Genomic DNA, 26,924 nt, shown 5'->3' with positions numbered 1-26,924 from the left:
AGAGACTATGATGTTAGCTAAGGAGAAAGTTTTATTTTGTGTTTAAGTGTTACTAAATGCAAAGTGTCAAAGAAAAGCAGGTTTTAAAAAAACTACAGTTGTCAGCAAATCAGATATCCAAGGGATATGGAGAGGGGCTAAAAATAAAGGATTTGTATTATCTGATTTCCTGACATTTCTTCAGAATAATGGTGACTTTTTAAGGAGTTGTAGAACTTTGGGAGTCTGATTAAAGCTATGGGGCCTCTCTTCAGAAAAACATACTGTTGTCCCAGGGAAATGTACCAGTTCCAAGGCTCCAAAGAAATCTCTCAGGGCCCTAAGAAAATGCTGGGTTGAAGGAACCAGTAACACTTTAAATCTGCCCCTGAATTGAAAAAGCTCCAGGGAGATTAAATAAACCTTACAGTGTACACCCAGGACTTTGTTCTTGTCCCTCAAAGGGACTTTGAGACACATTGAATTGAAGGCACAGCCACTTGAAAGTGGTGTGTGTTAAGACAGTTGTGCCTCCATAACTTTCAACTGATCAAGCCATCTCTTAACAATAAAGACTGTAATATAGTAGAAGTAATCAAAGTCAGGCAAATATAGATTGGAATCTTGGTAGCCCATCTATCACTTTCTAGGTTTTTTTAAAAAAAATTGTATTAAATTGTGAATTATGTGGAAATGTAAAGAATATGAATTCAGAAACTTCCTAGATGGGCCTGAATTCAGATCCTGTCTCTGCTCTTTGCTAATATGCCAGGCCAATTAATTTTTTTAAAAAGATTTATTTATTTAAAAGACAGAGTGACAGAGATATGGGAGAGACAGAGAAAATTTTCTGTCCATTGGTTTCAGCCCTCAGATGACTGTAATAGCTAGGGCTGGGCCAGCCCCAAGTCAGGAGCCAGACACACCATGTGGGTCTCCAACATGTGTGGCAGGGGCCCAAATATTTGGGCCTTCATCCTCTGCTTTCCCAGGCGCATAAGCAGGGAGATGTAAGTGGAGCTGCTGGCACTGGAACTGGCACTCTGATAACAGGATGCCAGTGTTGCGAGCAGCATCTTAACCCACTGTACTACAGTGCCAGTCCCTATTTAATCTTTCTGAACATCAATTTATTTGAAAAGTAGGGATATACAGCCTGTATTGCAGGGCTATTGAGATAGTTAATAATACTCTGCGTAAAATGCCTGAGCCATACTATTTGTTTGTCCTAGGTGGCTATGATAATGATGTGGGTTACAGTAAGATCTGCTCTTTGGAGATTAGATGCATGTTCACATACAGTTATAACCTTTGTGTCACAAAGCTCTTGAAAATTTCAGTTTCCTAATCCACTTTGACAGACAGGATTGCTTCCACTGTTTGCCAATGACTGTTACAGTTCCCTGGCCCTGAAACTGGGTCTCAAGGTCAGGATTTCCTTAACTTTGCTTCCTTTTTTTTAAATTTTTTTTCCTGTTTTGAAAATGGCTAAGAAATATAATTTAAGTTTATGCATTTATACAAGCAGGAATAAATAATTTACCAAAGTTACTGTTTGTCTCTGAATTCATTTTTCACATTAACAGACCTGAATTTAAAGGTTCACGGATAGATTCAAGTGTCCGGTTTATAGTGATTAGCTCCATCTTAAGCACACCAAAGCTATAAAATTTTTTTTTTTTAACTTTTTTTTTTTTTTTGACAGGCAGAGTGGATAGTGAGAGAGACAGAGAGAAAGGTCTTCCTTTTTGCCATCGGTTCACCCTCCAATGGCCGCTGCGGCCGGCGCATCTCGCTGATCCGAAGCCAGGAGCCAGGTACTTTTCCTGGTCTCCCATGGGGTGCAGGGCCCAAGGACTTGGGCCATCCTCCACTGCCTTCCCAGGCCACAGCAGAGAGCTGGCCTGGAAGAGGGGCAACCGGGATAGAATCCGGTGCCCCAACCAGGACTGGAACCCGGTTTGCCGGCGCCACAAAGCGGAGGATTAGCCTGTTAAGCCATGGCGCCGGCCAACTATAAAATTTGAATAGTACTGGTAGTCTTTGAAAATTAAGGAAATGTCAGATATTTATCAGCTTTCAATGCCTGGTCCATGATTTTTATTTTTATACAGAAATTAAAGTAAGCTTTATGTCCCCATTGCTTCCTTTTTGCCACCTACTCTTATTTTGTCTCCCATCCTATAAAACCTTTAGTGATAATGTCTTTTCTGCTTAGTATCAGCAAAGTTTATAGAAAAGCATAAAATTATTGTTGTTGCCTTGAAACAGTGTTTCTTATAGGCAAAAGAGTAATCTAGGAAGATTTAAAAGTAAATGTATTTATAAATTGGCTGTTAATTGTTTTATCAATACATTCCAGAGTTTCTTTCACAGCGGGGAGACCAGGAAGAAGCTAACAGGTTATCCATGTGCAGGCGGTGCTTCTCTAGAATTTTCTCTTTTGTAAATAGACATTTTTATTTTTAATTTTTAAAAATATTTATTTATTTACTTGAGACATTTACAGAGAGAGGGGAGAGAGAGAGAGAGGTCTCTATCCACTCATTCACTCCCCAGATGGCCGCAACAGCCGGAGCTAAACCAATCTGAAGCCAGGAGCCAAGAGCTTGCTCTGGGTCCCCACATGAGTGCAGGGGCCCAGGGACCCAGCCATCTTCCACTGTTTTCCCAGGCCATCAGTAGGGAGCTGGATCGGAAATGGAGCGGCTAGGACTTGAACCGACTCATGGGATCATGGGATGCCAACTCCACAGGCGGATGCTTAAATAACCAACTATGCGATCGCACTGGCCCCCACTTTTTTAAACAAGCATTTAATCTATACAAATTGTTATTTTAGGTACTGCTATAGAACACTGTAGCAGAGGATATACTTATTTCTGAGTGTTTTATGCTGATATTCCTTCCTGTTTGTTTTAGGACACTTGGTGGGGTTCCCACACAGGCTCCTCCGCCTCTAGAATCGACCTCATCTTCACAAATCATCTGCCCTGATGGAGTCAGCTCAGCAAACTTTTACCCAGAAACTTGGGTTTATATGCATCCATCTCAGGACTTCATCCAAGTGCCTGTGTCTGCAGAGGACAAGAGTTACCGAATCATTTACAATCTTTTTCATAAGACTGTGCCTGAGTTTAAGTATAGAATTTTGCAAATATTGAGAGTCCAAAACCAGTTTCTTTGGGAGAAATATAAAAGGTGAGTGAGAGTGAAGAAAAGTTCAAGAGAGCTTTTCTTGTAATGTAGCTAACGGCAAAACCAAACATAGTAAAACACTTGCCTAGGATTTAATATGTTTATCTTTTTCCATATATTTACTCATACAATCCTCATGGTAGACCTATAAATAGGCTTATTGTAATTTACATTTTACAGAGAGGAAACTGAGTCACAGAAAAAAGTTCAGTAATTTGCCAGAGATCGTGCAGCTAATAAGATACGATGCTGGAATTTTAACCCAAGCAGTCCAGCACCAGAGGCCTTGCTCTTAATCCCTTTACTATGCTGCCTCTCAGGTCAACAGATTAATGTAGTACAGAAGGATTATGTGCAGATTTGAGAAATCTAAGAATTAACAGGTGCTCAGATTGGAGGAATTAGACAAGGCATCCCAAGCAAGGTAAGATATGAGAACTAGATTTGGAATGGAAGAGAAAGCAAGTCGTCAATGATTGGAAAAGGACTTTTCTGAGATGCAAGATAAAAGTTAAAACTTCCAATATCACCTTTGATGACTTTTTGGTAGCTACTTTAATATTTCTTCCCCCATGATACCCTAAGGAGAAGTTTGATTATGCCACACCTATTAAATTGATCTGCATTTCCTGTCCACTTTTTGTAATAGGAAAAAAGAATACATGAACAGGAAAATGTTTGGCCGTGACCGAATAATAAATGAAAGACATTTGTTTCATGGAACATCTCAGGATGTGGTTGATGGAATCTGCAAGCACAACTTTGATCCCCGAGTCTGTGGAAAGCATGCTACAATGTTTGGACAAGGCAGTTACTTTGCAAAGAAGGCAAGCTACTCTCATAACTTTTCTAAGAAGTCCTCCAAGGGAATCCATTTCATGTTTTTGGCCAAAGTGCTGACCGGCAGATATACAATGGGCAGTCATGGTATGAGAAGGCCCCCTCCAGTCAATCCTGGCAGTGTCACCAGTGACCTATATGACTCTTGTGTGGATAATTTCTTTGAGCCTCAGATTTTTGTCATTTTTAATGATGACCAGAGTTACCCTTATTTTGTTATCCAATATGAAGAAGTCAGTAACACTGTTTCCATTTGAAAAATCTTGATACTGCTAAATTATTTGATATGAACTCAATCCAGCATTTGTAGCAGGTTTTGAGTGGGTGGGACTGGGTGGGGAACAGCATTGGACATTAATAGGGCACTTTTCAGACCCAGTTTTTTAAGTGCTAGAAAGTGTAAATTTTTTTTAAGAAAAGTTTTAAAGTGATCACTTATTCTTTAATTATTTACTAATTGTTAGTGTACTCAGTGTGGAAAAGATTACAAATTACATACTCTTTTCATTCACACTTGTACATAGAGACAGCAATATTATTAGAAGCATTAAAAAAAAAAAAAAACTGAACAGCCTAACTAATTAAATGTGGCTTCGGTTGGGTAGAAGTTTGGTCAGATGAGATGGAGGCTGTGAACAAAGTGAGGATTCCATTTATTACATTGATAAAACTGACTGGAAATAGTACTCCAGGCTTATTTCCCATCCAAAGCATCACCACTTTGATGTAGTATAAGTTGTTAATTCTGATGGGTGGAAAAAAATTTTTTTGTTTCCATAAGCAGGACTAAAATACATCACTCGATCACAGTGTCAATGACTGTATTCAGATTCTGTTTAGAGAACATTTTTAAAAAGAAAGAAAATACCATTTGAAGAATTTTTGTCACCAGCAAAATTTTTCTCTAACTAGTTACATGAATTGTGTTGGAAAACTCAGTTTCTTCCATTATCATCCACTTTAGCTTAAAGAAGTTGGGCAGCTAATTTTTTTAAAGCCAGTCTTGAGGATTACAAAGAACTATTATGCTCTTTTGGAGTTCCGAAAGTTTTTGAGAAAGGAAATAACATCTTACAACTAAATTGATGCGGTTTATTGCTGTGCTAGCACAAATTAGATTCTCAGAAGTATTTGAGTTGGAATTATTGTTAAAATTGGAAATCCCATCCCTATGCCTGCTTTGTCAGGTGCAGCTGGGTTCCCTGGCTGACTCTGTATCTTACACTACATACTTAACAGAAACACAGACTTGGGAATTGTGCCACTGGCCCAGGTAGAGCGCTGTTAGGTGAATATGCTGTTGCCTCAGTTTAGAGAGAGAGCAGGTAGGTGTACTTCACCCTTAGCAAAGCAAATAACCTGGATTTACAAAAGTGGAAGTGGTTGTTCACAAAATAATTAACAGAATTATTTCATATACTAAGCTCTCCTAGTATATTGTGGTTATATCATTTACCCAAAACTTCAGGAACTTCTGTGTTGTTTAAAGCAAGATATAGCTATACTGATGTCTCAGTGAATCAGTCTGTTTCAGCACTTGTCAGGGCTTCCACACAGTTATTTATTTTGCCGTAGTTGATCCTGTTGTTTGCTGCCATTGGCATGAAACGGGCAACTGTGGCTGTTACAGTTGTTCTTTCATTCAGTTATAACTTGTAAACCAGTGATTCCCAGTCTTTTTCAAGTTAAGACACCTTGCCCATTGCTTATTTGATTTTATGAAACTTGTTCCTTTTTTCTCCCTAAAGAAAATGAAAGCTTTATGACATATTTATTTTTTTAATAAAACTAAGCAAAAATAAAAGTTATGGTAATTCTTTAAAACTTGTGTTGTTGTCTTGTTTCCATTTAAGATACTTGAATTAGACGTGCTGTGTAAATGCCAGCTGGCTGCCTGATTGGTTGCATGTTGTCTAAACTTCAATGGCAAAGCACAGAAAGTACTATAGCTAGCAGCTGAGTGTCAGTCACAAGGGAAGAATGGATAGTCTACTTTATAGATAAGTATTTGGAGGAAACTGACTACTTTTATGTTGGCAAATGTCTATAGAGAAAACCTGCTGAAGGTGACAACCTTAAATTTTAGTCAAATGAAAGTCATATCAATGGTCTATGTATATCTTTTGTAATGGTTCTGTGAAATTTTTTTTTTTTTTTTTAGACAGGCAGAGTGGACAGTGAGAGAGAGAGACAGAGAGAAAGGTCTTCCTTTTTGCCATCGGTTCACCCTCCAATGGCTGCCACGGCCGGCGCACCACACTGATCCGAAGGCAGGAGCCAGGTGCTTCTCCTGGTCTCCCATGGGGTGCAGGGCCCAAGCACCTGGGCCATCCTCCACTGCCTTCCCGGGCCACAGCAGAGAGCTGGCCTGGAAGAGGGGCAACCAGGACAGAATCCGGTACCCCGACTGGGACTAGAACCCGGTGTGCCGGCGCCACAAGGTGGAGGATTAGCCTATTGAGCCGCGGCGCCGGCCCTGGTTCTGTGAATTTAAAACATAGTAAATGGCATTTGGTGATTTTCTTCCCAGCCGCCCTACTGTAATTTATAGACAGAAAGCTGGAATTTAACATGGTTGAGATTCCCTGAGATATTCCAGTGTCATATAATGCCATAGATGGAGATTTTTGTGTGTAAAGTTTATAAATACTGGATTCCTTAAAATGATAAATCTAAATCCCCAACTCTGTCTTATTGTAAACCTGTTTTTATAAATTATTATGCATTTATAAAGATAATCATTAGGTTCTGAAATTCTAATCTTTAAAGAAAATTTTTATTGTATAAGCCATGAAAATGACTAAATGAAAGGGAATATTCAGTTACCAATGCCACATTGCTAGTTTAAAACTGTACTAAATACTGTTGGTTTAAGTCAAAGGGATATTTTTCTTTTATTTAGACTATAAAATATTTGTTTGGAATCTAACAGTTAAATGCATTTTACAAATTTCTGCATGACAGAAACTTATATCACATAGTTATTGCTATTCTATGTGATTAAAAAAAAAAGTCTTGGACCAATGGCTCTTTACTTGGTTAGTTTTGAAGACTTAAAAAAAGCTAAATATATTCCAACTTTGCAAAGTTTCCAACTCTACAAAGTTTTTTTGTAAAGTGCTATATAAAAAACTGATACTACTTACTTACAAATTAAAAGGTTAATTTTCTTTAGGAAAGATAATTTTCAAAACAAACCCATGTGATTTATTGATTTAAGTACATTATTACAGGCAAGCTAAAGAAGTGAAACAGCACTTTAGCTTACTAACCTGTTACCTGTAGGCTGTCATTGTGGAAAAAAAACAGATGCATTATTGGTCCTATTTTATTGTCTGGGAGACTTAACTCCTGTATAGAACATCCAGGTGACAAGTCTTTTGAAGCTTTAATCTTTTATGAATGATTGTGTGTGTGTGTGTGTGTGTGTGTGAGGGAGAGAGAGAAATTTTTTACTAGGGCCAGAGTTGTGGCGTATCTGGTAAAAAGATTCCACCTGCAACGCTGGCATCCCATATGGGTGCCCTTTGAGTCCCAGCTGCTGCCATTCCCATCTGTCTCCCTGTTAATGTGCCCAAGAAAGCAGTGGAAGATGGCTTAAGTGCTTGGGCTCCTACCATCCTTGTGGGAGACACAGATGAAGCTCCTGGATTGGGCATGACTTTGTCCCGGCCATGGCAGTCATTTGGGTAGTGAACCAGGGATGGTAAAAAAGGTAATGTTTTGGCAAATTCTTCAAGCTAGAGGAGTGGTACCTAGCCATTTTAAATATGTCAGGATTTCACAGACTCTTATGATAGTACTTAATTATACTTCAGCAATGATTAATGAAATGCAGAATGACCAAAAGCTACTAACAATTCAGTGATTGTTTTTAAGTAAACAATTACTCTAGATAACCATATGTACCTACATTTGATATTTGGAATATACTTAGTCTATATTTGGTACTCAGGTGAATTAATGAACTTGTGATAATTTCCATAAGCTGCTGGAATTTGTAATTTACAGACTGGGACAGGTTGGGAAACTCTGGGCTGAATTATTTCTGTATTCAAGTTTAAATAATTGGGGCCAGCGTTGTGGCGTGGAGGGTAAAACTGCCGCCTGCAGTATCGTCATCCCATATGGGTGCTGGTTCGAGTCCCGGCTGCTCCACTTTGATCCAGCTCTCTGCTGATGGCCTGGGAAAGCAGTGGAAGATGGTGCAAGTCCTTGGGCCCCAGCACCATGTGGGAGACCCAGAAGAAGCTCCTGGCTCCTGGCTCTGGATCAGCACAGCTCTGGCTGTTGCGGCCATCTGGGGAGTGAACCAGCAGATGGAAGACCTCTCTGTCTCTGCCTCTGCCTCTTTGTACCTCTGCCTTTCATATAATTAATTTCTTAAAAAAAGTTTAAATAATTTCCTTTTATACCTAGGTGTATATTCTTAAATGTAGCCAATCTTAAAATAGCCTTAACAGGCTCAACCCAGTTTTCAAGAGCCTCTACTGCTAATGCTTAGCATTTGGTGGGCCCCGTGTTAGAGACAACAGAGCTGTACTTTGAAGTGCTTCACACGACATTAAGGACTATTTAACAGATTTAGGTGACAAGAGCACACTAACCAGGTGTGCTGTTCCACTGCATGATTGGGTGGTATTCATCTTTATTAATCAACTTGTGCAGCCATCAATTTATGATCTGTTCTTTTGAGCAGCAGTGATGAATTGAGTAATAATCCCTTCTGACAAAAGCTGCGCTTTGGAAGATTTTACTGAATAGGTCCCTGGTCAAGGATGTGGTTTCTTTTTTTTTTTTTGACAGGCAGAGTTAGAGACAGAGAGAAAGGTCTTCCTTTTCCGTTGGTTCACCCCCCAAATGGCTGCTACAGCCGGCGCACTGCACTGATCCAAAGCCAGGAGCCAGGTGCTTCCTCCTGGTCTCCCACGCGGGTGCAGGGCCCAAGGACTTGGGCCATCCTCCTCTGCACTCCCAGGCCACAGCAGAGAGCTGGACTGGAAGAGGAGCAACCGGGACAGAATCCGGCGCCCCAACCGGGACTAGAACCCGGGGTGCTGGTGCCGCAGGCGGAGCATTAGCCTAGTGAGCCACGGCATTGGCCAAGGATGTGGTTTCTAAACTGGGTGCAATAAACTGTCCGATTTAGAGGTAGCATCCATAAATTCTAATTCAGTGTTGTTCTCAGTGTTCTAAGCTTTAGTTCTAACCATTTGTAAATGTTGAATTTTTTTTTTTAAGATTTATTTATTTGTGGGCCAGCGCTGTGGTGCAGCGGGTTAACACCCTGGCCTGAAGCGCTGGTATCCCATATGGGCACCGGTTCTAGTCCCGCTGCTCTACTTCCCATCCAGCTCTCTGCTATGGCCTGGCAAAGCAGTAGAAGATGACCCAAGCCCTTGGGCCCCTGCACCCATGTGGGAGACTCGGAAAAAGCTCCTGGCTTCGGATCGGTGCAACTCCGGCCGTTGTGACCATCTGGGGAGTGAACCATCAGATGGAACACCCCTCTCTCTCTACCTCTCCTCTCTCTGTGTAACTCTGACTTTCAAATAAATAAATAAATAAATCTTTTTTTAAAAAAAAAAGATTTATTTATTTATTTGAAAGTCAGAGTTACACAGAGAGAAAGAGAGGCAGAGAGAGAAAAATGTCTCCCATCCACTGGTTCATTCCCCAATTAGCCACAAAGGCCGGAGCTGCACTGATCTGAAGCCAGGAGCTTCCTCCGGGTCTCCCATGCGGGTGCAGGGGCCCAAGGACTTGGGCCATCTTCTACTTTCCCAGGCCATAGCAGAGAGCTGATTTGGAAGTGGAGCAGCCAGGTCTCGAACCGTTGCCCATAAAGCATGCCCACACCACAAACGGCGGCTCTACCTGTTATGCCACAGTGCCGGCCCCACTGATTTTCTTCTAAATGCAATCTTTTTTTTTTAATCTAGACGTTTTATTCCTAATATATATATATATATATATCCTAAATACATGCAAATTGGAAAGCATATGTATGTCATAACAAACTTGACCAATTATTCTTAAGTAACTATGAGATATATATATATATATATTGACAGGCAGAGTGGATAGTGAGAGAGAGAGAGAAAGGTCTTCCTTTTTGCCGTTGGTTTACCCTCCAATGGCTGCTGCGGCCGGTGCATCGCGCTGATCCGAAGCCAGGAGCCAGGTGCTTCTCCTGGTCTCCCATGGGGTGCAGGGCCCAAGCACCTGGGCCATCCTCCACTGCCTTCCCGGGCCATAGCAGAGAGCTGGCCTGGAAGAGGGGCAACCGGGGTAGAATCTGGCGCCCCAACCAGGACTAGAACCCGGTGTGCCGGCGCCGCAAGGCAGAGGATTAGCCTATTGAGCCACGGTGCCGGCCATATGATATATATTTTTAATAGAAAACTTTTTTTTTGGATAATAGTGGTTCTTTCCCGTGCTACCCATTCTCCCATCCCCAAACCATCCCATTTCCTACTTCCTCTCCCATCCCATTCTTCATTAAGATTCATTTTTAATAATCTATATACAGAAGATCAACACCATACTGAGTAAAGATTTCAATGGTTTCCACCCACACAAACACACAAAATGTAAAGTACTATTTGAAGATTAGTTTTACCATTAATTCTTATAGTACAACACATCAAGGACAGAGGTCCTACATGGGAATCAAGTGCACAGTGACTCCTGTTGATGATTTAACAATTGACACTCTTACTTATGACGTCGGTAATCACCCGAGGCTCTTGTCATGAGCTTCCAAGGCTATGGAAGCCTCTTGAGTTTACCCACTCCGACCGTATTTAGACAAGGCCACAATCAAAGTGGAAGTTCTTTCCTCCCTTCAGAGGCCCCTTCTTTCCACCGAGATCTCACAAAGATCTTTCATTTACATCATTTTTTTTTTTTTTTTGCCACAGTGTCTTGGCATTCCATGCCTGAGAGACTCTTATGGGCTTTTTAGCCAGATCTGAATGCTTTAAGGGCTGATACTGAGGCCAGAGTGCTGTTTAGGGCATTTGTCATTCTGAGTCTGCTGTGTATCCCTGTGTGTCACTAGCCATCAGGGAAATGCAAATCAAAACCACAATGAGGTTTCACCTCACCCCAGTTAGAATGGCTCACATACAGAAATCAACAACAGATGCTGGCGAGGATGTAGGGAAAAAGGTACACTAATCCACTGTTGGTGGGAATACAAACTGGTAAAGCCACTATGGAAGACAGTTTGGAGATTCCTCAGAAACCTGAATATAGCCCTACCACACGACCCATCCCACTCCTCAGAATTTACCCAAGGGAAATTAAATTGGCAAATAAAAGAGCTGTCTGCACCTCAATGTTTATTGCAGCTGAATTCACAATAGTTAAGACATGGAATCAACCTAAATACCCATCAACAAAAGACTGGATAAAGAAATTATGGGGTATGTACTCTGTGGAATACTACACAGTGGTAAAAAGAAAAAATGAAATCTGGTCATTTGCAACAAAGCGGAGGAATCTGAAAAACATCATGCTGAATGAAATAAGCCAGTTTCAAAGGGACAGATAGCATATGTTCTCCCTGATCGGTGACAACTAACTGAGCAGCTAAAAGGAAACCTGTAGAAGTGAAACACTATGGGAAGCAATGAATTAATCAGTGCTTGTCCTGACTGTTGAGGAACAGCTTACTATTTTATCCTTTTTAGTATTTTCTTTTTCTACTTAATGCCATTGGTTCAACTCTAATTAACAGAGAATTATTCTTAGGTGTTTAAATCCAACTGAAAATTGATCCCTGTTAAAAATAAGAGTGGGCATAAGAGAAGGAGGAGATATACAGTTTGGCACACGCTCCCTCAGACTTACCCCTAAAGGTAAAGCTAAAAACTTGCCATGGGAATCCAAATTCCATTAAGTTGACAGGTACCAATGCCACCTTACTAATTAAAGTGGTCAGTTTAAGTTCACAACTGATCATAAAGATAGGATAAAGTGTTAAAGGATCACATAAGTAAGACCAGTGTCTGCTAATAATAATTGATAGAATTAAAAATGGAGGGAATGATCCAACATGGGAAGTGGGATTAAGTGCAATCTTCTAACCATATAATTATATTTATGACAAGTTTTCTAAAGTTAGAAGTTTGTAGTCTTATGTACAAAGAAGTGCTATACAGGAGTGGGAATGCAGATTTTGGGAATCATTACTCATTAGATGATAAATTGCTGTCATTTATCAGAAAGCAGTGGCTTAGTCATAAGCCTGTCCAAGAAAGTTCTTTACACAATTTTAATACTTGGCTTGTGGACTAATCTTTACAAAGAAGGTAAAGCAGCAATGTATCTGACTTGTGGCACATGTACAGTCAAATGTTAGTCAGATAACCAATAGTAGTAATGGTCCCAGCTGCAGAGGTAGTATGGTAGGCTGAATAATGGCCCACAAAGATGTTCAAATTATTTTTTTTCTCTTTCTTTTTTTTAAGATTTATTTATTTGAAAGGCAAAGTTACAAAGATAGGGAAAGACAGATGTCTCCCATCCAAGGTTCAAATGGCCACAATGGCCGGAACTGGGCTAGGCCAAAGCCAGGAGCTTCATCTGGATCTCCTATGTGGATGCAGGGGCCCAAGCACTTGGGCCATCCTCTGCTGCTTTCCCAGGCACATTACCAGGGAGCTGGAGCAGAAGTAGAGCAGCTGGAACAGAAATGTGTTTCCATATGGGATGCCAGCACTGCAAAACCCACTAAACCACAACACCAGCCCCAGATGTCCAAATTTTAATCCCAAGGACCTATCAGTATGTTACCTTATATGACCAGAAAAACTGTGCATATGGACTTAGGAATCTTTTTTTTTTTTTTTTTTTTTTTTTTTTTTTGGACAGGCAGAGTGGACAGTGAGAAAGAGACAGAGAGAAAGGTCTTACTTTGCCGTTGGTTCACCCTCCAATGGCCACCGTGGCCAGCGCGCTGCAGCCGGCGCACCGCACTGATCCGAAGGCAGGAGCCAGGTGCTCTGGTCTCCCATGGGGTGCAGGGCCCAAGCACTTGGGCCATCCTCCACTGCCCTCCCGAGCCATAGCAGAGAGCTGGCCTGGAAGAGGGGCAATTGGGACAGAATCCGGCGCCCCGACCAGGACTAGAACCTGGTGTGCCGGCGCCGCAAGGTGGAGGATTAGCCTGTTGAGCCATGGCGCCAGCGGACTTAGGATTCTTGAGATGGGGAAATGTATTAGTTTGGTTCTGTTGTTTTTTAGTCATTTTTTGGCTACAAGATAATACCTGAGACTGAGTGATTTTAAGAGATTTATGAATACTTAGCTCCCAGTTCTGGTGTCTGGGAAGTTCAAGATCAGGCAAGCACATCTGAGGACCTCATGCTGTTCATTAGTGATACAGCAGAACAAAGCCAAAGGGCAAGCAGAACTGTGTGGAAAGAAGAGAGGGCTGAACTCCTGAACAGCCTGAAAGAGATAACCCATTCCTGTGAGGAAAGCTTCAATCCATTCACAAGGACTCTGTCCCATGACCCATACACCTCTACCAGGGCCCACCTCCCAACACTGCCACATTGGTAAGCAAGCCTCTCTCTCTGAGTTTTGGTGGCAATAACCAGGTTCAAATTATAGACATTTATCCTGGATCATTGTGTTGGACCCAATGTAATCATAAGCACGGGGCCCTTATAAGAGAGGGAGAGATGAATGGGTCAGGATTAGGAATATTGCTGGCTTCAAAGATGGAGGTGGAGGTCATGAGCTAAAGAATGCAGGCAACCTCCAGAAAGCTGGAGGAAACAGATTCTCTGGAACTTCCAGAAGGAACACAGCCCTGCCTCCAGGAATGTAAATTAAATGTAAATTAATGAATTTGTGTTGCTTTCAGGTACCATGCAACAATTTGTAACAGCAAGAGGGAACCTATAAATTTAATTTACAATAAAGCAAGAGGACAAATTTTTTTAACTTTTTTAGGACATCTGCCATTCTATGAGTCTGCTGTGTATCCCGCTTCCCATGTTGGATCGTTCTCTCCTTTTTAACTCTATCAGTTAGTATTAGCAGACACTAGTCTTGTTTATGTGATCCTTTTGATTCTTAATCCTATCATTATGATCAATTATGAACTGAAACTGATCACTTTGACTAGTGAGATGGCATTGGTACATGCCACCTTGATGGGATTGAACTGGAATCCCCAGGCACATTTCTAACTCTAACGTTTGGGGCAAGTCCGATTGAGCATATGCCAAACTGTACATCTCCTCCCTCTCTTATTCTCACTCTTACATTTAACAGGGATCACTTTTCAGTTAAATTTAAACACCTAAGAATAATTTTGTGTTAATTACAGAGTTCAACCAATAGTATTAACTAGAACAAGAAAAAAAAATACTAAAAGGGATAAAGTATTAAGTTGTTCCTCAACAGTCAGGACAAGGGCTGATCAAGTCATTGTTTTTCATAGTGTCCATTTCACTTCAACAGGTTTCCTTTTTGGTGCTCGGTTAGTTGTCACCAATCAGAGGGAACAGATGTCCTAAACGGCACTCTGGCCTCAGAATCAGCCCTTAAGGCATTCGGATCCGGCTAAAAAGCCCATGAGAGTATTTCAGGCATGGAAAGCCAAGACACTGTGGCCAAAAAAAAAAAAAAAAAAAAAAAAAGACCTAAATGAAAGATCTCTGTGAGTGAGATCCCAGCAGAAAGAACGGACCATCAAAGAAGGAGGTACCTTTCTCTGAAGGGAGGAGAGAACTTCTACTTTGACTATGACCTTGTCTAAATAAGATCGGAGTTGGCGAACTCAAAAGGCTTCCATAGCTTTGGCAACTCATGACAAGAGTCTAGGGTGATTACTGACGCCATAAATAAGAGTGTCAATTGTTAAATCATCAACAGGAGTCACTGTGCACTTGCTCCCCATGTAGGATCTCTGTCCTTAATGTGTCATACTATAAGAATAAATGGTAAAACTAATCTTCAAATACTATGTGAATCAATGGTATAACTAGTAATCAAACAGTACTTTACACTTTGTGTTTTTGTGTGGGTACAAATTGTTGAAATCTTTACTTGATATATACTAAATGGATCTTCTGTATATAAAGGTAATTGAAAATGAATCTTGATGTGAATGGGATGGGAGAGAGAGCAGGAGATGGGAGGGAAGTTATGGGGGGGGGGGGGGGGGAGAAGCCACTGTAATCCAAAAGCTGTACTTTGGAAATTTATATTTACTAAATAAAAGTTAAAAAATGTGGAAAATTCCCATGCTTGTTGAAAATTTAAAAGGTTATATAAAATCCCAAAAGAGTTAGACCATTAGTGGCTTACCTAGAGTGTTATAAGTATATGCCAAAGAAAAACCTGCTTGAAATAAGGTTTCTTCAAAGGGGTATTTATATATTGAATAACAGCAAGCATTGTAGAATTAGAAAGCCTGGACCAGCAGATTTCTTGTGATTGGGGAGAAGGTAAATTGCTTTAGAAAATTTATTGGTGTAGAAGATGTAGAGATGGAAAATTTTAGCATGAAGATTGTCTAATAGTAGATTTACTTTGTAAATTCAAAGATTTAGGTTATCTTTTATTCTTACAGAGGAAAGGGTACCAAGCTGTTTGGAAAGCATTTGTTGGCTTGCTACTAGAACCTTGGGAGTTCCTCCTTGTGCAACCACGGACCGTTGCTGTGGCATAGCAGTTAAGCTGCCACCGGCAGTACCTACATCCAATAGGGGCACCGGTTCCCATTTCCAGTTTCCACTTCCAATCCAGCTCCCTGGTAATGCACCTGGGAAAGCAATGGACAATGGTGCAAGTACACCATGTGGGAGACCTGGCTCCTGACTCCAGTCTGGTCCAGCTCCAGCCATTGTGGCCATTTGGGAAGTAAACCAGCGGATAGAAGATTCTCTCTCTTTCTCTTTCCCTCCCCACCCCTACTTTTTGTAAAATAAATAAATCTTTTTTTTAAAGGCATTGTGTTCCCAGATATAAAATAGCTTCCTTAAGCTTAGCAGCAATGGAAGGGGACTCTCCTCAGGCCCTGGTAATTAAAGAGTATTGCTAGGGGCCAGCATTGTGGCATGGCAGGTTAAGCTGCCCACTTGCAACAGCAGCATTACATATCAGAATGCCAGTTCCAGTCCCTGCTGCTCTGTTTCCAATCCTGCTCCCTGCTAATGTGCTCAAGAAAGCAGTGGAAGATGGCCCATGTATTTGGCCTCAGCACCCATATGGGAGACCAGCATGGGGTTCCTGGCTCCTGGCTTCAACCTGGCCCAGCCCTAGTCTTGTGGCCACTTAGGGAGTGAACCAACAAATAGAAGATTTCTCCTTCCCTCTCTGTCTCTCCCCATTCTCTCTGTTGCTTTGCCTTTCAAATAAATAAATAAATAAAAATTTCTGTAGAGATCTTCTGTAGAGAACTTGTTAAGATCTCAAACCTTATTAATTCTAGTCCTAACCAGGTTCTTATTTTTCATAATCAGGAACCTGCCGGAAGACAGCCTTTGGAACTTGGCTTTGAGGGTGTGACTCCCGGTAACTTCATTCTTCTCTATAGCTTCCTCTACAGAGCCTTCGTGAAGGGGGTGAAGAAGTGGTATCCTGTTGTTCTAGAAATAATACCTAAAAATGTCTTAAATCATAATAGAATGAATTCTTTATCTCTCACAACAAAAATTCAGGTGCAGTATTTCCAAGGATTCTCTATGAGTTTCTTGGCTTCTCACATCTCATTTACAACATCCAAATGCAGGGAGGGATGACCCTCATCTAGTACTTTCTTTGTTTACAACAGCACCTGGTGGGCTTCCATTTATGCCTTACTGTTCTGTATTTCATCACTGACCATGCTTAAACCCATCTTTGGCAAGGGGGACAGAATTATTATGAATGCTTTAGACCTCCCAGTAACTCCCTAGCATGGGTGACTCACTAACAAAGTGGTCACCCATACCTGAACAACACTGGCTTTCTCTTAGCAAGGAAAACGTTACACAAAGGTAAGTGGTGAGAAGAATTTGGCCTATGGGCTCTAGTTTGCCAATTCTTGCTCTAGCATAGCATTTCACAAGTTCTCTGAACCTAACGACCACCTGGGAGTGTGTGAAAAATGCAGATTCTGGGCTCTTAAGCCTCCAAAATTGCTTTTAAAATAAAGACCAATTTATTTATTTGAAAGAGTTACAGAGAGAGAGGGCGGTCTTCCATCTGCTGGTTCACTTCCCAGCCTATTGTAATGGCCAGCGATGGGTCAGGCCAAATCTAGGAGCCAGGAGCTTCTTCCAGGTCTCCCATATGTGTGACAGGGGCCCAAGCACTTGGGCTAGCTTCTGCTGCTTTCCTAGGCCATTGCAGGGAGCTGGATCGGAAGTGGAGTAGCCTGTACACAAACCGGTGCCTGTGTGGGATGCTGGCATTGCACTACACCACACTAAAGAACATGTTTGGGTTTTTACCCAGTCATGGGCTCATAAGAACATTACTGATTGTATCTAAAAAGCCAAGTGACATAAAATGGAAACCATTTTCTAGATGTCAAAATTCTTAGGTGCCAGACACTGTTGTAAGTCTAGTTCCTTAACCATTTCAATCCTTATTTGTGAGTTATGTATTCTTTTTTAAAATTTTCAATTACACAGATTAAATATAGTTCATAGAGACAATTCTAAGGACATTTCTTTCCTCCCTCCCTCTCCCTCTTTCCTCAATAAGGTATTCTTATTGTCTCCATTTTAATGATGGACAAATCAAGGTTCCAAGAGATTAAGTACTTTAGCCAACATTACACAGTAAGTAAATAGAAGAGTCCAGTTCAAACCAGGGCAGTTTGACTCTGGGATTTGTATTTAGAATCATGATGGCCTACTCTCACTTATGCTATGCACTACTTTCATTTTATCTAGATAATTGATCCAAAAGTGAGTTCATTTGATTTGTTACTGGAGATGCCCTGGTACTGTTTCCAGTTTTTCGATTAGGTTCTACGGCAGCAGTGTTTCTAATTACAGAGAAAACGTTATTCCTTTCTAATATCTGATTTCCCCTTCCCTCTCTGTCATGTACACGATTAGACCATGTTTAGGTCAATAAAAACAGAAAGCTGTGACTTTGTGGCTGGCAATGTTTGTGAAGGCGCACCCTGGTGCTTGTATTTTCCACTCGTGGGGCAATGGTGGGTCACAGGGCTATCGCAAGCAGTTTTCTGACACGGCACTGACATTCCCCCAGTTGAAGAGATCCTGTCCTTGAGATCCTGTCCCCACTGTTTTGACTTAGCAGAACTTCCTAACAGCAGGCAGAGTAGATGGAAACCTACTGGTTCTCCGAGCGGCAAGATGGTCAAGATCTTCCTACAGTGCAAGGTGCATGAAAAACTTTTCTGACTTTGGAGCTGTCGTAGGATACTCCAGGGCCTAAAGGAGTGGCTAAAGGCAGGAGGTGACAGGAGGTGCTGGTGCTTCCCAGGTCTGGGGAACTGAGCAGGGAATTTTCTCTGGGGACAAAAGGAGAAAACAGCTAGTGTGAATTGAGGAGAACTTGGCTCCCCAAACTAATGCAGGTGTTTTTAAAAATATTTATTTATTTGAAAGGCAGAGTTATGGAGGGGGACAGAATGATTAGCTGATTCACTCCCCACATGGCTGAAATAGCCAGGGCTGGGCTAGGCTGAAGCCAGGAGCCAGGAACTCCCTCTGAGTCTATGATTGGGTGGTAGGGACCCAAGTACTTGGGCCTTCTTCCACTGCTTTCCCAGGTGCATTAACAGGGTCAGAAGTGGAGCAGACAAGACTCCAACTGAGAGTCTCATGGCATGTCAGTTTAAACTCTGAACTCTTCTTCTTTTTTTCTTTTTTTTGAAGATTTATCTTATTTATTTGAAAGACAGAGGTAGAGAGAGAGAAAGAGGTACAAGGGAGAGAGGTCTTCCATCATCTGGGTCATTCCCCAAATGGCTGCAACAGCCAGAGCTGAGCTGATCTGAAGCCAGGAGTCAGGAGCTTCTTCTGGGCCTCCCACATGAGTGCAGAGGCCCCAGCACTTGGGCCACCCTCTGCTGCTTTCCCAGGAGCATTAGGGAGCTGGATCAGTAGCGGAACAGGGAGCTAGTGCTGTGGCATAGTGAGTAAAGCCGCTTCCTGAAGTGTCGGCATCCCATATGGATACCAGTTCGAGTCTTAGCTGCTCAACTTCCAACCTAGCTCTCTGCTGTGGCCTGGGAAAGCAGTAGAAGATGGTCCAAGTCCTTAGACCCCTGCACCCATATGGGAGACCCAGAAGAAGCTCCTGGCTCCTAGCTTGAGATCAGCGCAGCTCTGGCTGTTGCAGTCTGGGGAGTGAACCAACAGATGGAAGACCTCTGGGCATCTCTCTCTCTCTCCCTCTCTCTCTCTCTCTCTGCCTGTTCCTCTCTATATCTGTCTTTCAAAGAAATAAAATCTTAAGGAAACAAAAGTGAAAAGAAACTCCAGTGAGGAAGTTAGGATGGCTATGGCGGTAGTGAGGTAGTGATCATGATTACTAGGTTGGTAGTAGTGGCCCTTTATGTTGACAGTGACCATGACATTGACAGTAGTGATGGTGCTATGATAGTGTGGAGATGGTGCTGTGGTGATGGGAATGCTTATGGTGGGTGTGGGAATAGTGGTATTCGTGGTCAAGGTGGCCATATAGGGGATGATGGTGGTGATGGTGATAATAGTACCACTACTACTAGTAGTAAGGGCAGCAGAGAGCAGAAGAAACCAACATCCACAGGACTGATGGAGAAAATGTTTTATTGCTGAGGTCCTCCTACTGAAGAGACTTGTAGGAGAAGGGAATTACAAAAACTTTGACCTTGAGCCCTGCTGAAAATTCAATCTTATGGCTTTGGAGATAGGACAGAAAAAGCGTAAATCAAAAGCATCTATTGATTGTTTAACAAGAGCTAGCAGGGCCGGCGCTGTGGCACAGTGGATTAACGTCCTGGCCTGAAGCGCCAGCATCCCACATGGGCACCAGTTCTAGTTCTGGCTGCTCCTCTTCTAATTCAGCTCTTTGCTATGGCCCGGGAAAGCAGTAGAAGATGGCCCAAGTCCTTGGGCCCCTGCACCCACGTGGGAGACTTGGAAGAAACTCCTGGCTCCTGGCTTTGGATCAGCGCAGCTCCGGCCATTGCGGCCATCTGGGGAGTGAACCAGCAGATGGAAGACCTCTCTCTCTCTCTCTCTCTCTCTCTCTCTCTCTCTCTCTGCCTCTCCTCTGTGTAACTCTTTCAAATAAATAAATAAATCTTTACAAAAAAAGCAAGAGATAGCATTTTTATGGTGGGTGGCTTTTGTATTTAGGAATCTATGTTAATAGGCACCGGATAGTTGATATTGGGAGTCCCAGCTTCCGGACTGTGAGAAATAAATGTCTGTGAGTTGTAAGGCCCCCAGTCTATGCTAATTTGTTACAGAGGCTGAAGAGGCTAAGCCAAGTACCTGGTGTAAACCTTCACGGGCATGTACTGGCCCTTTCACAAGTAAGTGCGGTGGAGGGGTTATTTCATTGAGGTATCAAACAAAGACGTGACCCTAAGAGGCTGCAGAACTTGCAGATACTTAGGGATAATCGTGTTTTCTGGTACTTATTGAACATTTCTTGGTATTAACTAGACATTTACTTATGTGCCTTAACTCAATTGCCTTATCTTAGTTTCTAGTTAAGAAAGTAAGGCATACACTAAGTGATTTTAATCAAGAGTATTAGCCACTTACAGCCCTATGTCTGCTAAATTCCAAGTTTACATTCAAAACCATCAGTCTATCAAGATTATGATTATACTTTCCTATCATTAAAAACTTTGGGGGGCTGGCACCGTGGCTCACTTGGTTAATCCTCCACCTGTGGCACCAGCATCCCATATGGGCACCGGGTTCTAGTCCCGGTTGCTCCTCTTCCAGTCCAGCTCTCTGCTGTGGCCCAGGAGGGCAGTGGAGGATGGCCCAAATGCTTGGGCCCCTGCACCTGCGTGGGAGACCAGGAGGAGGCACCTGGCTCCTGGCTTTGGATCAGTGCAGCACCGGCCGTAGCGGCCATTTGGGGGGTGAACCAAAGGAAGGAAGACCTTTCTCTGTGTGTCTCTCTCTCTGTTTATAGGAAAAAAAAACTTTGGGAGCATGTACCTCAGTGTGTGCATATTTATTTATTTATGAAATATATAATACCTTTTGTACTAGTAAACTACATATATGTCATAAAACAGATACAAAACAAAACAAGAAAAAGATGGATCATAACATAAAAGAGATTTTTAAGAATAAATGTTAAGTTTTCTTTTTAAGAAAGCTCACTAGGCTAATCCTCTGCCTGTGGCGCCGGCACCCCGGGTTCTAGTCCCGGTTGGGGTGCCGGATTCTGTCCCAGTTGCTCCTCTTCCAGTCCAGCTCTCTGCTGTGGCCTGGGAGTGCAGTGGAGGATGGCCCAGGTCCTTGGGCCCCTGCACCCGCATGGGAGACCAGAAGGAAGCCTCTGGCTCCTGGCTTCGGATCAGTGTGTTGCCCCGGCCGCAGCACGCTGGCCACAGTGGCCATTGCGGGGTGAACCAATGGAAAAGGAAGACCTTTCTCTCTGTCTCTCTCTCTCACTGTCCACTCTGCCTGTCAAAAAAAAAAAAAAAAAAAAACAGATTAAATTTTTTATTTTATTTTATTTAAAAGGCAGAGAGAGAGAGAGAGACCTTCCATCTGCTTGTTCACTCCCCAGATGGCCACAATGGCCAGGGTTAGGCTTGGTCCCCATGTGGGTGCAGGGCCCCAAGGACTTGAGCCATCGTCTGATGCTTTCCCAGGAGCATTAGCAGGGAGTTGGATCCGAAGTGGAATAGCCAGGTCTTAATTGGTGCCCATATGGGATGCCAGTGTCACAGGCAGAGGCTTAACCTGCTACGCCACGATGCTGGCCCAACGTTAGTTTTTCATTCTTGTTAAATGTACACAGCATTTTTTATTCTCACTAAAAAACATTAATAATAGTAGCTGGCAAAACTATACCACAAAAATACATCTAAATGGAAGAAGTCCATCACCGGCTAAGCTTACTTAATCAGGATACTCAATTTTTACTTTTAACCTCCTTTGACAAAGAATTCTATTGAAATTTGGCTGCCAAATTATTTGTATTTTTACATGTCAGTCATCTATTCTTGCAAACATCAAAGTGTTGTATTTTCATATTTTTAAATGTATGACTTCAAATTCCATTGAAGTTCTTCCTTTAGGTGGCTTTTAGTAAAATAGGAAAACTGCTCCCAAGGGTTTCTAAGGATGCAGATGTGAGTATTCTTTTTTTTTTTTTAAGATTTATTCATTTATTTTTAAATGTTTATTTAATTATTTGAAAGGCAGAGTTACAGAGAGGAGAGGCAGAGACGGAGAGAGAGAGTTCTTCCATCTGCTCGTTTACTCCCCAAATGGCCTCAATGGCTGGAGCTTCACTGATGCGAAGCCAGGAGCCAGGAGCTTCTTCTGGGTCTCCTATGTGGGTGCAGGGGCCCAAGGACTTGGGCCATCTTCTACTTCTTTCCCAGGCCATAGCAGAGAACTGGATCGGAAGTGGAGCAGCTGGGTCTCGAACCAGCACCCATGAGAGATACTGGCAATGTAGGCGGCGGCTTTACCTGCTATGCCACAGCATTGGCTCCAAAAGATTTATTTTATTTATTTGAAAGGTAGAGTTACAGAGAGAGAGAGAGAGAGAGAGAGAGAGAAGCTTCCATCCACTGGTTGACTCCCCAAATGGCAGCAAAGGCTGGGCCAGACAGAAACCAGGAGCCAGGAGCTTCTTCCAGGTCTTGGGACTCGAATAGTGCCTGTATGGGACACAGGCATTGCAGGTGATGGCTTTACACTTCATGCACAATGTTGGCCCCAGATACGAATATTCCTATGTGATACTTATATTTTGTTTTTAGAAATAGAATCATATAACATGGAAACACATCAAAATATTCTTTTTTCTTTTTTAATTTTTATTTATTTATTTATTTATTTATGTATTTATTGACAGGCAGAGTTAGACAGTGAGAGAGAGAGACAGAGAGAAAGGTCTTCCTTTTTCCATTGGTTCACCCCCCAAATGGCTGCCACGGCTGGTGCTGCGCTGATCCAAAGCCAGGAGCCAGGTGCTTCCTCCTGGTCTCCCATGCGGGTGCAGGGCCCAAGCACTTGGGCCATCCTCCACTGCCCTCCTGGGCCACAGCAGAGAGCTGGACTGGAAGAGGAGAAACTGGGACAGAATCCAGCGCCCCAACCGAGACTAGAACCCCGGGGTGCTGGCGCCGCAGGCGGAGGATTAGCCTATTGAGCCACGGCACCAGCCAAAACGTTCTTTTTTCTAAGTACTCCCTCTGCAGTAGGTTTCTTGTTAAATGCATGAGCATCCACTCAGTGTTTAACGTGTCACATTTATTTTGAATAGACAGTTTAAATTTTATGTTGGGGGGTGTTGTGGTGCAGTGGATTAAGAGGCCACTTAGGACACCCACATGTCATACTGGAGTGTTGGTTCCAGTCCTGGCTGCTTTGCTTTTGTGCTGGCTTCCTGCTAACGCACCTCGAGAAGGCAACAGATGATGGCCCAAGTACTTGGGTTCCTGTCACCCATGTGCGAGACCTGAATGGAGTTCCTAGCTTCTGGTTTCAGCCTGGCCCAGCCCTCACTGTTACAAGCATTCTGGAGTGGACCAGCAGATAGAAGATATTTCTCTAACTCAGCTGTTCAAATAAATGAATAAATAAACCTTTAAAAAATAATAATTAAATTGTGTGTGCCCCTCCCTGAAGTCTCTTCCATGTCATTAGAGCTAGCTGCTTGTCATCAGAAAAAAAAAAAAAAAATCAGCAAATTTGAGACATGTGTGTTTTCAGAAACTAAAAACGTATAACATCTTTAAATTCCAGCATTTTTGTAAGAACTTTGTTTAATCTACTGGCTAAGACATTAATCCAGACAGCTGCCTCCCACACTGGAGCCCTAGGTGGGATAGCCAGCTCTTGCTCCTGACTCCAGCTTCCTGCCAATGAGGGCCTTGAGACACAGCTGTGATGGCTCAGGTAATGGGGCTCCTGCCACCCACGTGGGAGACATGATTGAGCTCCCGGCCCTGGCTCTGGCCGTGGCTCAGCCCCGACATTTGCAGGCATTTGAGGTGTGACCAGCAGATGAGAGCACTCTTTCTCTCTCCCTCATACATACATAATAGATAAATATTTTTTAAACAAAAGAACTTTGTCATGAGATAAACCCATAAACTTAGGTGTGATAGAAAAATTTTCATGGGTGCAATCCTCCTCCCTCTCTTCATCTGATAAAATTTTACAAAAATTGAACTATTCTGGGCAGCATTAGCAAATTTTTTGAAAATTTATTTGTTTATTTATTTGAAAGATACAGTTACAGAGAGAGAGCGGGAGAGACAGAGAGAAAAGTCTTCCATTCGCTGGTTCACTCCCCAAATGGCCACAACAGCCAGAGCTGGGCCAATCTGAAGCCAGGAACCAGGAGTTTCTTCAAGGTCTCCCACATAGGTACAGGGGCCCAACCAGTTGGGCCATCTTCCACTGCTTTCCCAGACCGTAGCAGAGAGCTGGATTGGAAGAGGAGCATCCAGGACACGAACTGGCGCCCATATGGGATGCCAGTGCCGCAGATGGAGGCCTAACCTACTATTCCACAGCGCCGCCCCAGAGAGGGTTCTTATAAAAGAACACACCTGGCCTCTGCCTGGTCTCTCACCCTGTGATCTTTTTCACATGTGCTGCTTGCTACTCTTGTACATCCTCTCTGTATGTGGCACCCTTAGTCACATTGCGACATAGCTAGAACATGCAGAGGCCAAGCACATAGGGCCACCAGACTGTGGCATTTTAGCCTCCAAAATGATCAACCAAGTAAGTTTTTCTTTACAAAAATACGCACCCTTGGGGCCAGTGGTTGTAGCACAGTAGGTTAAGTCTCCACCTGTGATGCCGGCATCCCATATGGGAGCCAGTTTGGGTCCCGGCTGCTCCATTTCTGATCCAGCTCCTTACTAATGCACCTGGGAATGCGACAGAGATGGACCAAGGGCTGGGCCACTGCCGCCCACATGGAAGACCCAGATGGAGCTCCAGGCTCCTGACGTGGACCTGATCCAGCCCCGACCATTGTAGTCATTTGGGGAGAGAACCAACAGATGGAAGGTATCTCTCTCTCTCTTTCTCACCTTCAATCTCTCTCTCCCCATCTCTCTCTAACTCTGCCTTTCAAATGAATAAATTATTTAAAACAAAATGTGTCCAACCTTCAGTGGGCATTGTGATATAGTGGATCAAGTTGCCATTGATGCCTGCATCCCATCTCTAAGGCCGAGGATCAAGTCCCATCTCTACTTCCTGCTACTGAGAACCCCGGGAGGCAGCAGATGATGGCTCAAGTCCCTGGGTTTTTGCCATCTACATGGGAGATCCGGATGGAGTTCCTGGCCGGGCCCAGCTCTAGCTATAGCAGGCATTTGGAGAGTGAAACAACAGATAGAAGATCTCTCTCTCTCTTGCTCTTTCAAATACAAATAAATAGACTTGTTTGTTTCTTTAAAGCACCCAGCCTAAGATATTTTGTAATAGCAATGCAAAATGGATTCAGACAACTAGTCAACTTTGAGATCTGGGGCACCAGTGTGATGGCTGCCATCAAGGGTGAAGTTCAAAGGGTACAGAAGTAGACTCATAGAAGAAGAAAGAAAACAGAGCTTACAGCTCTTGGACAGATTTCTAATCCCCATCCAAAGTCCATCATGTCCTTACCACACCACACTGTCATATTATTTAAAGATATGTCTTGGGGCCTGCACTGTGGTGTAGCAGGTAAAGCCACCGTCTGCAGTGTCAGCATCCCATATGGGTGCCAATTCGGCTGCTCCACTTCAGATCCAGCTCTCTTCTATGGCCTAGGAAAAAAGTAGAAGATGGCCCATGTCCTTTGGCCCCTGTACCTGCATGGGAGACTCAGAAGAAGCTCCTGGCTCCTGGCTTCAGATTGGTGCAGCTCCAGCCATTGTGACCAATTGGGGAGTGAACCAGCAGAGGGAAGACCTCTCCCTCTCTCTCTGCCTCTCCTTTTCTCTCTTTGTAACTCTGACTTTCAAGTAAAATAAATAAATCTTTAAAAAAAAAATAAAGATATGTCTCTCCAATTCCAGTGGGGGCTCCTTGAGCTTGCATCTCCAGTGTCTTTTGGAAACTGGGTATCTCAACAATAAATTATGTTTCTGGAAGGAATTCCTACAGAGGCCACAGCAAGGTGAAGAAGATTTGGGACCCATTCTTAAGGAATGCATTTAAGATAGACTGAGTAGACCCACAGAAACGTAAGGCAGTTTATGTCCCCAAAGTGTCACTGTGCATCACAGACTGGCCAGCAAAGCACCCGAGGCAGCAGCAGAGGCTCTCAGCATCACCAGGAGACGTGTAAGGCGAGGAGCCGGAAAGGAGGCAGAGACCCAGACACAACAGTTGAATTGATTTGATCAAGAGAGACTGCCATGATGGAAAATTCTGGTAAACCACAATCCACTTGGTGCCGAATTATGCGGTTTGTTTAAGCTTACTGAACTGGAAAATGCCAAATTCCTTTTCGTTTGGTGCCCCAGGAGTATTACCTGTGGTGATTCAGTGCAGAATCTCAGACCACATCAAGACGTCAGCCAGCCCATGGCAGAAAGTCCTCGAGCAGGCATAGCTCTCCCAGCACCAAAGCTTAGCCCTATCTTCTGTATGCCAGTGGTTTCAGCTGTCTTAAGTGTTGTTACACCTAGACATTGTCAGTGGAGATTCTTTTAATCCCATTAAACTTTGTAGGCCCATATGCATAGGCTTGCCTACATTCCCATTCCTTCTCTC

At 42.9% G+C, this 26,924-nt stretch overlaps 1 protein-coding gene across 1 annotated transcript in view; it reads left to right on the top strand.

The window, feature by feature from the left end:
* The window catches only part of TIPARP (TCDD inducible poly(ADP-ribose) polymerase), a 31,599-nt gene extending 27,239 nt beyond the window's left edge, over window positions 1-4,360 (top strand). Inside the window, exons 5-6 of the mRNA XM_062212630.1 lie at window positions 2,902-3,180; window positions 3,827-4,360. Of these exons, the coding sequence (XP_062068614.1) occupies window positions 2,902-3,180; window positions 3,827-4,274 (727 nt within the window). The 3' untranslated portion in view covers window positions 4,275-4,360. The remainder of the gene's footprint in view (window positions 1-2,901; window positions 3,181-3,826) is intronic.
* Window positions 4,361-26,924: the final 22,564 nt, after the last annotated feature.

The sequence above is a fragment of the Lepus europaeus genome, chromosome 2, assembly GCF_033115175.1.
Source record: "Lepus europaeus isolate LE1 chromosome 2, mLepTim1.pri, whole genome shotgun sequence".
NCBI lineage: Eukaryota > Metazoa > Chordata > Mammalia > Lagomorpha > Leporidae > Lepus > Lepus europaeus.
Note: the sequence above shows the minus strand (reverse complement) of the source record. Positions and strands in the feature narration are given on the sequence as shown.